Source organism: Mastigoproctus giganteus, chromosome 7 (assembly GCF_048544385.1).
Source record: "Mastigoproctus giganteus isolate SK-2022 chromosome 7, ASM4854438v1, whole genome shotgun sequence".
NCBI lineage: Eukaryota > Metazoa > Arthropoda > Arachnida > Uropygi > Thelyphonidae > Mastigoproctus > Mastigoproctus giganteus.
Window position 1 is genome coordinate 34,536,391 of NC_143581.1, and position 14,241 is coordinate 34,550,631.

Genomic DNA, 14,241 nt, shown 5'->3' on the forward strand with positions numbered 1-14,241 from the left:
TGTGAGACTTTAAGGTCACTTCAATGATAAATCAAAACAAAAAACCTACTGTGTCAAGCATGGCCGCTTGACATAGTGTGTTTTTCTTTTCCTCAATCCCGGCCCCACATATCTTGGCAAGTAGCCGTAAAGGACATAAGTTTTTTTTTTTTTTTTTTTTTTTTGCGTTAGTCTGAATGTATGAAATGTTAAATACTGTACTGTGCTTTGGAAAGTATCTTAATTAAGCTTCGATAATTTTTAGTTTTAATATTTTCCTATCCTTTTCGCTTTTGTTAATATAAATAAACTGGTATGAAATTGTAACATCTTGAATCTTAAAAAAAAGTAAAAACATTAAACTTTGGGGGGGGGGGGGTCCCAAGTCATACTTCGCCTAGGGTCCTTCTACAGTTACTGTAAGCAGCCCCTATGTCGACTCAAAGATTTTAATTCTGAATTGAAAATGTAAAAACAGCCACAATTTCATGAGCGCTGGACGACAAGTGAAAAAATTAATAGCATTCTCAAGTTATTTACTACGAGCTATAGTATTTAAGTTTATAGTCACTTCGATGGCTTTTTATAAAAGACGAGTGCTTATTTATTTTTCAAAACAGGATTTAATTTCTGTTGATCAGCGTTTATATTTACTGTTTCATTTTTTACATTTAATAGTTAAATATAAAAATCCAACTTTATTATTACATGATACTATTAACATTCTTTTTGTTAATATAATATATTGTTAAATGTAATACTGTATATTGTTAAATAATATTGAGGAAGATACATAAAACAAAAGAAAGAAAGAAAGAAAGAAATTCCAATACATAGTGACTTAAAAACGGATAGTTTCAAAACTGCAAAAATTGTCTTCATGATGTGTGTCCGTTCTCATGTAACAGAGGAACTCCCAATGGACGGATTTTCATGAAATTATGTATTTGGACTTGGTAAAAATATTTATCGATCCCAACCGAATTTCATAAAAATCGGACAAATAGAAATCCGGCAAATTATTATTTCCTTTTTCCGGAAAAAATAAATTCATAGTTTACATGTAGTTTTAAAGCAGTACAGTATTTCTAAATTTAGATAGGACGTGCATGCTTCGCGTGTATACATGACTCCTGAAGGTGATATCTGAAATAGTTTGTGAAGAGACACATATACAGAAAGAAAAGACACTTTAAAAAAAAATGTAATACGGAAGGAGATCAATAAATATACAGTTATAATTAAACTAAATGACTAAGTTTAGAAAACATAAACCTATAGAGCTTTATTAAGTGTTCTATAAAACTATAACTTAGTAATTAATTGATAAGGAGATAACTATATATTGATAAGGAGATAACTATATTTACTTGTCATTTCTATTAATCATAGAAAATGGAGAAAAAATCATTTAATTTAAGAAAATGTAAAAAAAATCAAACGCGTCTGAAATGTAACGCACTGCGACATTAGCTAACTTGTTTATATAGTACTCTTATCATTTTATAGTACCTCAGTACTACAAAAGTGACTATGTAGTATGAAGCTTATGTCTTTCCCCTTCCAGCATTTGGTAGTGATTACCGGCAACAGTAGGCATGCTTTTGAAAAAAAAAGGGGAAAAAAGAAAATGTGTATATAGGCCGTATCCTCACTCTTTAAACCATCAAGTATCACAGTTTATTGCTTATCGCGGTAAAAGACATGTTAAACAACAACCCACCCATGATAACTCAAGCCATCCGTTACTTAAAAAACTGCGATTCTTCCCAACCGTTTTTAACACACTTTTGTTTCTTTTAGTAATTTTTGAGGCATTAAAATCCAAGAAGACTGTTGGCATCTCCACGAGATTCTGCTATAAGGCAACATCTAACAGAATTTCTGTATCATACACCTACCTGATCAGTAGAAGTGAACGATCTCACCCTGTTCAGAGCTGTAGTCGTCAATGCCGGATTTATGTCTCAGAAACTTGGCGCATATTTTTTCCCGATGTCCCAACATACAAACAACAGAAAAAAATGACAAAGGTGTAGCCTAGTGCTCAAGAGCGAAGTGACTACTAAATACGATTACGTTATTGGATCCTCTCTCTCTCTATCTTGTGAACTTCTCTGATCTCATGTGGTTGTCTTAGAGCAGTGATTCCCCAACTACTGAGATCTACGGATCCTCTAAAAAATCAAAAAAGTTTATGGACCCTTCAAAAATCAAAAAAACGTTTGAGGAACCATATATATGTGCATATGTTTCTCTGTGTGTGTGTGTGTGTGTGTGTGTGTGTGTGTGTGTGTGTGTGTGTGTGTGTGTGAAACTGGGTTTTTCTGAAAAGAAAATTCAAAGGGCTATGTTTAAAAAATAACTTAACTTTATTCTTATTTTTACATAAATATATAATAACTTTATTTATCATCAAGTTGCTAACGAATAATTTTACCAGTTCCAGAGGCTCCGTTTCGCGGACCCCCCCCCCCGGTACTGGTATACGGACCCTAGTTTGGGAAGCCCTGTCTTAGAGTATAAGCAAAAAAATTATTTTAGTTTTAGTTATTATTTTCGTTCTATCTTCTAATGGCGTGCGTATGTTCGAAAAAAAATCACTCTTCTTTAATTATTAAAGCATGCAGAACACTGGATGAACAATGTTAAAGTTGCAGTTTTAAGATCGTCCACCGGAGCCGGCAATCTATCTTACACTGTGTTAGTCGGATGACGAAGCTCTCTATCGAATAAGGAGGAAAATGCCTTTCGGCAATATTTCATAGCAGCACAACAAAAGAATTGTTTAGCGGTGACGATGATGCTCTCCATCTCTTGCTACTGCACGTGCAGAATCCCATGCGAGGGAATTTTTCGTACTCGAAGGAACAATGGAGTACTCATCCTGGCAACGTCACGCAATTCAACTCTCCATTGACTTTTTCGTAATTGGCAGCGTAAGACAGATTCGCCCTTGCACAGTCTGCACGTGCCTGTCTACACCTCTTTTTAAGTGCTGATCCTAATTTCGTATAGATGCATGAACGAATAGGGAAAATGTTGCGCGAAGAAACAGCAAATCAGATTCGCCCTTCTTTCGTGTAACATATTTTATGTTGGTATAAAACTTTTGAAATGTGTTTACTGAGAAAAGTTTTTCGCTGGAGTTATTTTAAGTAAATTTGGATGGAGAGCCAGGTCGAAGGTTATGTAGGACAGGTCGTCATTCCTCAAAGTGCTTTGGAGTGAAATTGATAGTAATTGCTCAACCTGGGAAATTATAGCAACACCCACACATCATAATTGTATTATTGGAAATACCAAACATTTAAATTCTGAAATGTTTGGTATTTCCAATAATACAATTATTATATGCTGGTGTTGCTATAATTTCCCTTTTTCATTTCGTCTTACCGATTCTATCATTCTTCACAAATCTGACTATTGCTTTCCTGACGAACTTCTTTTCTTCGAAATTCATGAAATAGAATGTTTGGTTTGGATGCCCATTTCCATCAATAATTGAGTTTTACATTAGATATTACAAAACTCCCCTCTGGAATTCGCAACGGTTGAGGGACACGGCCACTAAATATGCCTTATAAAAAACAACACACATGTAACAGGGACGAAAAGCGGGCTCTTCGCCCCCACCACCACCTCGTCCTACTCCTTTTCTTTTGATCGAAAGCAGGCGTTCCTTTGAAAGACAAACATACTTGGAAATACACATATTGCATAAAATCTAGGGCGAAAGCCTTTTATAAGTTGCGTTAATATTTAATGGTTAGAACACTTTTAATATGTCGCAAGTTAAGCTCCTCTGGAGTTTTGTTAATCAAATTCTACCTTAATTCTGCGGATTCTCTAATGTAGGAAAGATCTAATATAGTTGGAAGTAAAGTTTGTTTAGGAAGGAGGAAGATCGTAATAATCTATTAACTGGATTACTCTCGATCTAAATATTAAAGATGTAGCAGCATGTCTTGCTAAAGCTTCAATCTCTATATGAATGAAAATAAATGAAATGCCTAGTAAATGAAAGCACGTTATTCACTCATATGCAAAAGTTAATCAAATTACACATTTTCCATTGTTTGAAACAAACTGGTTTTGAATTTCGCGAGGACAGCTTAGGCCATAAGGTGTATCTCTAAATTGCGTGTATTCTATATCGGTTTGCATGTTTACTGGATGAAAAACTCTAGCTTCTGGGAAAAATCTATGCAAAATATTTATAATGATAAATTAGTTGAGTTAGTTGCGTGGGCGACGAACTCGAACAGTGTTATCAACGTTATTGATGTTTGAAGTAAAATAAATTTTCTGTTTATACTCCAGGACAACAACACAGTCAGAGGAGTTCACAAGATAGAGGGAATACAAGAAACAGCACCGCATTTAGCAATCACGGGCTTGAACTCCGGTTACTCAAGACACCTATACTTATGCACCTTCGTGCTTGACCACTCGTCTACGGCGGTCTCATTGACTTGTTAGCAGTAAGCCACGGGAGGGATTAATCTGAAATGAACTAAAAAATCAAATCAGTTCCTCTTCTAGTTTTGCATATTTAATTTTATGATTATTTTCACTGATACTAGCACGCATATTGTGCAGCCAAAACCGAACGATACCACAATGTCTATACAAGTTTGCTTGTATAGGGCCACAACTGTGGCCCTATACAAGCAAACTGAGCCAGAGTAATAGGCGCGATTTACACATAGCTGAGATTTTACGTTATGCATCTTATCCAAACGTGCGCATAAATATATTTAAATATGTGTACATATATGCATATTTTTACACTGTATTATAGCCTTGAAAGTGTTTCTGATTATCCGGTTGATCGTCTGTTAACGACAAATCACCCTAATGGAATACCTACATGTCTATCTGCTCCGGGATCTCCCCTCCACCTTTCTCCTTCGCATGAGTAGTCACGAATAGCGCGAGTTCAAGGAATTGAAGGAGGGGCGTTTCTGTAGCACATGTTTATAGGAAGTGCTAACACAACCCCATCCAAGCAGGAAATCAGATACCCGGTCGGCGGCACATCAAAGTGGAGAGTGGAAGAGCAGCAGGAGCGCGGATTTATTTGGAAGGAAGTGAAACAGTGGTTCGGGGTGAACAAAGTCATTGCTGGAAGGGACCACCTAGCCGTGTCGTCTGCAGCGGACCATTTGTTTATACACGTGCGCGCTTTACTTATAGACTGTTGTTGTGGAATTCACATCCCGTTTCTCTCACTTGCGTTTGTTAAAGAAACATCAATTAGCTCCTCGGATGGATAAGTTTGGGGAAGCCGTCCACATTCTTTGATGAACTGCCTTAACTAAAAACCGGAAACCACGAAGTCAGTGATGACCCTTCACTGACCTAAAACAGCACAGCATGGGCACTACTGACTGTGAGTTTGCGGAACCCTTCACAGTAAATAGATAATATACATGCCCTCTTTAGTTTGCATACCAATCTCTTCCTAATACTGTGTAACTTCATAATATATTGCTTATGAGAGATTTGCACTCACTGCAAATCTCTCATAAGTTGTGTGGAGGAGGAGGAATCTATATCGACGTATACTGCCACTGGGTTAGGAATTGGGATTGTTCTAGTAGGGGTGCACGAGTGATTTGAGTTGGCATTCTTGTCCAATTACAAAAATACAAAATACATACGTGTATATAATATTTTAAAAACTCCTTTAAAAATAATTTACTTTTTTTAGAAAACAGTATTGATATTTCTTAATTGAATATATAAAATTCATATTAGAAAAATATTATGTATAGTTTTTTATGGCTGTATATTGAGTGTAGTTATAAGTAATTGTAATAAACAATAAAAAATTTGAGCCTTTTTTTTTTAAGTGGCACGGGAAGTACAGCGCAACTTAAAAAATTTTACTTTTATCAGTGCGAATATTAGTAAAAATGGCATAGAGGAATACGAATCATAAATCATGCGAATATCATAAAATTTCTTTCTGAATATGTGATCCTTCTCTATATACACCACAAGTGAATCGCGTATACACCATCCTGCCAAACAACTACCAGATCGGGATTGGTAAAAGAAAGGTCCTGACCAGTCATGTGACTATTTTCCTTTTTTTATATTCATCATATGCATTTAAGTAATATTGCCATATACTATGTCGTTTTATTCATAAAATGTCACTCTCCTTGTGTTTTAGTCATGCGACTGTTTATGTATTCTCCTATTTATTTTATATTCATTCATGTTTCATTTATATATTCATAATGATTCATTTAAGTAATTTTGTAAAATTCTGTCTGTTGAACTGAGACAATCACTTAAATCTTACTCTCCTTGTATATTAGCAAGAAACCCCCCTAGCTGCGTATGCCGTTTCGGGGTAAGGTTTCTTGCTAATATATAATAAATAAATAAAACCTATGATTAATGCTGGTGACTGCATTTCGGACAAGGTCGTGCAAAAGGAGGATGGGTGCAGTGGATGACGTAAGGAGGACGTGGAAGACCAGATCAGTGGAAGACCCACCGATGCAGAAAAGAGAGGGAGGCTCTAAACGTTTCTTAAATAGTTATAATATAGATTAACAAAAGAAAGGAAGACGCTAGAAACCAACCGTGCACTCGCCTACACCCCGTACCATTGCACGCTCCGTTTAATGAACAGACGGTAAATAAATCATTAGAAATTGAAAGCAATTTGTTTGTTTCTTTATTGATTTGTTTTAGATTAAGCCCCGCGGCAGTTAAGGTATTGAGGATAGTCTGTGGTCGATTTGCCTGTTTTCAGATGAAAAACCTGGGTATCTGGGAGAAAAATCGTGAGCTGTCACCCAAGACTGAGTTTGAATCAATGACAGTGTGGAAGGCAGCAGTCGCACTCGCAGTGCACGAGAGCTTGAAAGCAAAGGGAGGATAAAAGTCGAGTAGCAGTGACATTCCTCAGGATTTTATAGTTTGCATTTGGGATGAGAATAATTAGCATTTAAGATTTACAGTATACATTAACATAGTTCAGTCTGTTTTAATAGTTAGTAAAATTATGGGGTGAAGGTAGGAATCACAGATCCATTTCTAGCGGCAGTAGCTACCCTAATTCTGGCTAATCATGAACTGTAATATTCTGACATTGATGTCAATATACTTATTTACATCAAGACAGTACAGTAACACTATGTAAAATTTTCAAAAAGATTCTGTTTTTGGCATTTCTTCGTGTATATTCTTGAATTTGGGTATGCTGATTCCGAATATGACCTTGGGTTTTGCGTAGCATTAGTAGTTCCCCACAAATGAAAGAAAAGTACTATATCAGATTTATTTACAATATTTAACTTCTGTATAGAATAGAACAGGATATTAACCTTTTCTCTAAATAAACAACAACCTTTTCTTCTCTATTGCCAGAATGCCCTTGTGAAATCTCTCCTCATGCTGTTCACTAACATCGCCTAGATTTTGCCTGAAAAATTACAGGCGATAGGGCAAGTAATGTAGCTGGATTGACAGTTTGCATTATATTTTTCTGTAATTTTCAATCAACTTGTCAACGAGTTCCATGGTTAAATCTTTGAGCAGCCCTAACTTGATATAAAGTGGCAGAAGTAAGACTGTTTCTTCGAACCAATGGGTTGTTTTGTACATTGTGTACGGTAGTTCTGTTCCTAAAGTGAAAATTCTTGATCTGAGGACTTAAATTAAATCTGACTGTCCTTTAAATTATGTCTTTTGGAACCTTTCTGGGACTAATCAGTATATGTGACCCACTGTCCAACTGAACTAAGCCTTTCCCTTTTCTCTTCATGACGGAGCTACAGACCTTTTCAATTACATCTCTTTCTTCCAGCCACAGTGTGTAATATACTTCATTACCAGCTAGCACCCTCACATCACTACATCATTCCTGCAGCATACCGATTTCCGCACACACACTTCCCATCACTTTTCGCTCGCCTCTCTCTCCGATTCCCACGCGAAAAATCCCTTATATTTTCCCTTCGAAGTGCACAGGAGCATTGTCGTGGAGCAGGCGCACACCATTTGACAACTTTCCCGCATTTTTTTTTTTCTTTTAGCAGCATGTAGCTTTTTGAGGAGGCTGGAATAATATTTCGCCATTACAGCACATCCCTTTGAAGGTAATCTCAGTATTACAACATGCTGATCCCAAAAAACCTTGCCAGCACTCGGTTGCACCTTTGGCTTTTTAGGGGTGGTGATTCTGCATGCTTCCATTCCTTTGACATTTGTTTCGTTTCGGGATCATACTGATGGATCCAAGTTTCATCCATTTTTTTTTTTTTTTTTTCAGCCATAAAAAAAAAGCCTCTTGCTTTTCTTGGCATATCGACAATATTTCATGTGCACATTGTGCCCTTTCCTTCTGTTAAGGAATCAGAAGTCTGGGAACTCATCTAACAGACACTTTACTCATATACAACTCTTGACGGTTTGTTTTGTTTGTTTGTTATTTGGTTTTTAGGAACATTAGCGACTAAGGCCATATTGCTCCGGGGATATGCGGTGGTCACTCCCTGACCTTTCCGCATCCTCCGTATTTGGTGGTCATTCCCTGACCTTTCCGCATCCTCTGTATTTGGTGGTCACGGGCTCGATCCCCGGTCTAATCAAGAAGCGTGTACTACGCACTGGTGCTGCTCCTGCCCACCTGGCTACGGAGGCGCAAAATCTTGACGGATGATGTTCTCCACAGACTACACTAATTTGGAGCTCTGCATCCAGTTCTTTGACGCTAATACAGCGATTTTCCAGAATTAATGCCTCAATTTTTACAATACTCTCTTCTATTACAGTAGTTGCTGGGCATCCTGGAATTCCTTGTCTTGCATTGAGGTTCTCCATATCTGAATTATTTATACGAATGTGCAAAAACACTGTAGCCTGAGCAGTCTTCTCCAGCGATCATTTCTTCGTGGATTGTTTTGGATGTTTCCCCTTTCAGAAATACGAACCGAATCACTGTTCTGTATTCCGCTTTATCCATTGTGACACTTCACTTCACTTCATTCAGCGCCGCAAAGAAAAAAAATCAATTGTCAGATCGAAACCAAAATTCGTGTGGTTGCTATAGAAATTAAGGTATTAAACAAAACGCTTTCCTCTTTCCATCACAACTAGTTCTGGGTGGATACAAATCATTTTGAACCACCCCCTCGTAAATGTACAGTACTTGGAAGAGGGTCCAAGGATACTTTGACAAAAATAGATTTATATTTCGACCCATCTTAAAACAAGATTGAAATAAGCTTTGTTATTGAGACTTCATTATTAGTAGAACTATTTAATAGTTAATAAAAACATTATAATAAACTGAATGTTATCAACTTAAACTTAATAAACATTACAATAATAAACAAAAAGTAAACGGTAATTGTTAAAAAAACTGTTACCTTTCGCAAAGCACAGGTTAATTATTAATTTTGATTAATTTTAATATACTTTGAAATAATTACTTTCACATAATACATATTTAATATAATGAAAGCATCAGTAATTTTGTCTTTCATGAATTGTTGATATATGTCCTAGTAGGGATTCATTTATATAAATATATTAACGTTTTTATGCTTAAATTATTTTATTTTAACAATTGCTGAATTTCCTTCTTTACCAGCTGGCTCAGCTGCTCCCTCTGGAAGAAAGCTTTCTCTTGCTTTTTCGTTTTGATAATCCTCTGGAGTCCAGTGTGGAATTCATGAAAGTAAGTATATTAAAATCAAGTCTCTTAAATTGCTCTCCATAAATAAAATATAGATATAATTACATTCTTACCTACTTTCACCACTAACTTCTAATTTTCTGATATTTTAATTACTTATTTCCAATGCAATATAAAATACATTGCGTAAAATAATAGAAATGCCTGCTTGTTATGAAGCTGTAAAGCAACATTGGTTTTATACATCTAGGAAATCGTAAGCAGGCGTTCAGTGGCTTATATTGCAGTAATTTCGTTTCATTCGAGAAATTTAGACTACTTTTCCGAACTTCTTAGTATTGAATTCAGTTAGAACCAGGCAATGTGAAAGTCGGTCGCTAACCGAGTTATTTCTTTGGACCATGATTCTGTTATTATTTGACCTCTCCAGTCACTTCGATTTGTCTTGTTATGATATTCCAAATGGATCCAAAAGAAACCTGCATAACTAAGCTGATTGCACGTAGAGTTAAGTTGATTTTCCTCATAAACAAATATAGTAAATCAGAAATCTAATAATACATCCCATTTAAGGATAATCACACCTTATTTGAGAAGAAAAACCAATTGCAAAGATCCTGACAGGTATAAATTAACAATAGATGCACCAATGTTTACTTTCTCATTGCTTAATGTTCTTCAATCAGTATGTTTATTATTTTCATCAGTTTTGGTTTTCTTATTTTCAGATTTGGAGAGAATATGATATCGATGGCAGTGGTTATATCGAGGCGGATGAACTGAAGGTAAATCGAAATTGATTTACAATATTGATATTTATTTAGATTTTCATTATTACTGTCCGATCCGAAATATAAGGAAACGAAGTCAACTCTTAATTACTCATCAGCTATAAAGTAGTATTAAATAGTGGAAATACGAAGTCTGTTCAGAAAGTATCCGGATTATGCTCGTTCTTCAAGGTTGAAGCAGCTAAGGGCATTTCGACAAATGCATAAGGTGTTTAGACATGTCTCATTCTTACCTCCATGAAGTAAACCGTTCACTTGCATACGGCTGTCTGTAACAGTATTGCCACATGTTTTCACATCTCGACTTATTTTAAAATGTGGAGTGCACAGAACAATGTGTGCGTGTTAAATTTTGCTTTAAATACTTCTGGCCTTATCGCCGTGATGAGTAATGTTGTTTCTAGTACTGTGCGTTACCTGCACCTTACTTATCGACAGTAAACATATTTTATTTATTTATTTAAAAAACCGCAATTGAATATTTGATCTCAAAATAACATATGGCGGTTCTGCTGCGGGCCGTGCATAAGTTTTCGATTGGTACTGTCATTTCAAAGAAGGTAGAAAGTTTCTCGAAAGTGATCCAGATCGTGGTCACTTTAGTATGAAATGACCGAAGATTAACTGTTCGTGAAATCACTGAAGAAACTTGTATCTCCGTTGGATCATGACATTCCAATTTAACGAAGACTTTAAATTTACGTCAGGTGCATTTCCACAAAGTTCATGCTGCAACTCTTAACAGAGGAACAACGTGAATACCTCCAGCAAATCGCTTCCTATTTGTTCGGAAGTTAGAAATGACTGAACAGTTTTGAAATGTATTATAACTGGAGATGAAACGTGGGTTTACTGGTATGATCCCGAAACCTAACTTCAGCCAGTGGAAGACTTCTTTGCTAGCATTTTTAGCTATTATGCGAGTTCTGCGCTGAAATTCTGAGATGCTTCGTGATGCGGTTCGAAGAAAAAGACCGAAAAATGAACTCCAAAGACTGGTTGCTTCACCAAGGTAATGCGCCGTCACTGCTAGTAGAGGTTTTTGGCCGAACTCGGAATAGCAAAAGTCGATCCGCCTTACTGTTCACCCATGTGACTTTTTTGTTGTTGTTCCCTAGACTTTAAAAAAAAAAAAAAAAAAAGGCTTTCTAGAAGTACTTACAAACGTGAGAAAATTGTTGAGCTAAGTGCGTGGCCTCAGGAGATTAAGTCACCCATCCCCTAAGCATGCTTATTGTCTTTATATCGTAGTAATCCAACTTTAATAAGTTGAAAATCGTTCCACATGAATTTATATCTTTCACTTTTCGCAGGATATTTCATAAAAACAAAGCTCACCTTGCTTGAGTTGATTAACAAGTTCTCAGATTAACTTGCCCACAGTGGAGGAACCAACTATAGCTACTATTTCAGTGCAGCTTTGAACTGTTTTCTTACGGTTTATATTTATTTGATTGTCTGTTCCTATGTTGTTGTTCCCTAGACTTTAAAAAAAAAAAAAAAAAAGGCTTTCTAGAAGTACTTACAAACGTGAGAAAATTGTTGAGCTAAGTGCGTGGCCTCAGGAGATTAAGTCACCCATCCCCTAAGCATGCTTATTGTCTTTATATCGTAGTAATCCAACTTTAATAAGTTGAAAATCGTTCCACATGAATTTATATCTTTCACTTTTCGCAGGATATTTCATAAAAACAAAGCTCACCTTGCTTGAGTTGATTAACAAGTTCTCAGATTAACTTGCCCACAGTGGAGGAACCAACTATAGCTACTATTTCAGTGCAGCTTTGAACTGTTTTCTTACGGTTTATATTTATTTGATTGTCTGTTCCTATCTTATTTTCTTTTGTTGTGTTTATTTCATGGTTTTTACCGCATTTTAATGTTACTTCTTATGTGCTTATTGGCTATTGTACGTTATGTAAAACGTAAACGACGCTTATTGACAATGCAGCACGAAACTTGAAATTGGAATGGGCCATAGAAAATGCTCAATGTCCAATTCTTAAAGATGTAAACAGAATGAGAGTAGGGAGGGGAGTGCGTGACATAAGAATAGTTGCCGTGACTAAATCCTCGTGGAAAGGCAGAACATGTTCACAAAGACTACGTTAAATTGGGAGGCTCCTCCAGGAAGCCAACCCTCAGAACGAATTAAATGCGTCTTCACTAAACTCTTAATGTTCTATTTGATCGGCGCATCAAGTACTTTTGTATGTCCCGATTTTTTCCCAGTGAATTGTACTCTATGATGAGGTTGCCTTTGTTGAAATAAAAAATAAAATAAACATAAAATAATATCGTTATTTTTTTCTAATAATGTATTTAATATTAATTAGTTTTAAAACTTTTTTTTTCTAATATGTTTTAAGCCAGAAATAAACATATTAGAAAAAATAGTGTGATTTCCTTTGCTCCGGTAGTATTTGTAAATTCCCTTGTAATTTGTAAATATATATATATATATACACGGGTATACGCCGTATACCTTCTGGAATCGATTAATATGCCTGATACGCACAGTATACTCTCTGCTTTTCGTAATATTCATAGAGTATACCTCCTGCTAATTTTATAACTACACTGCACTGCATCAGCCAGAAGCGTAATAGCATTGAGATTATTTTCGAAAATGACACCCAAACAATCCCTTACAAGCAAAAAAGGTAGTGAAATTTGCGAAACACCAAGTATTAAGGAGGAAAAACTGCATATAGATATAGTAGAACGATTATAGAATGGACAGCCTAGCGGCTAGCATGGTCACTATCGGTATTCTTCTATATTATAAGAAAACGGTTGGGATTCGAATCTCATGTAGACAGAAGGAAGCCGAATATACATATCTTTACAGATATGTATATTCGTCAGAATTTTGTATATCTCATGAGCAATAGAAGCCAATACACAAAACAGAATAATAAAACATTTAATATACAACGATGTTATTAACACGTATACATATAAAGGGGAACTATTCCTGGCAAATGATCGCTTTCCTTCTTTAATTTCCAATCTTTTATATTTTCATTATTTCATTAGCAGTGCAACTTCAGTTAATCAAAAGTAACCTCAATATATAAGCCTGCCTTTTAATCAATGATACTGAATTCAACATTAATACTTATCTTGACAGATAGGTACTTATAATTCGTACCTACCTATTACAATAATTATTGTTATAAATTTGGTTGAATTTTAATTTCATGGCATGTATTATTACAAACAGTTTTTTACAAATTTTAAATTCAATTCCTATAACTGTATAACACAAAATCTTGCCAATTTTAAAATGGTCTCTAACCGGTAGACTACCTTCTAAATAACTGTGACTCGATTCATTGTGCACAGTTAATTCTTCTTTCTTTTAAATTCATGTGATACTGATTACACCGCTCTGCAGGGTTTTTGAACTATTAGTTGTTTTTAACTAAGTATTTTGCGCTGATTTCAGAATTTTATTATTTTTTTTAATATCACGTACCGTTTTTTCACAAATCATTTAAGTTGACATGAGTTGTTTTGTTGAATTTATTAAGTTTGGAGTAAATGCTGAGAATTTGTAAACTAAATCTTCACATGTTGGAAACATCGCCTTCAGTCATTTGTTTCTTGACCTTAAGAGCTCCATGCAGTTGTGTTTATCCGTGTGAGCTTAGTTTATTTTTGAGGTTATCGTGTCACATTTGCGCTGAAAAGTGAGTAAAATGTCTTCACGCAAGTGTTTGAACAATCCGAACGTATTTTGTTATATTTGTGGAAGTTATGCAATGACAAGATATTACAGAATTGTAAAAAAATGTGTATTGT

The 14,241-nt window shown here is 35.5% G+C and overlaps 1 protein-coding gene across 1 annotated transcript in view; it reads left to right on the forward strand.

Moving 5' to 3' along the window:
* Positions 1-14,241, forward strand: part of Cbp53E (Calbindin 53E) — a 279,859-nt gene that overhangs the window by 215,742 nt on the left and 49,876 nt on the right. Inside the window, exons 4-5 of the mRNA XM_090377611.1 lie at positions 9,599-9,685; positions 10,372-10,428. Of these exons, the coding sequence (XP_090233737.1) occupies positions 9,599-9,685; positions 10,372-10,428 (144 nt within the window). The remainder of the gene's footprint in view (positions 1-9,598; positions 9,686-10,371; positions 10,429-14,241) is intronic.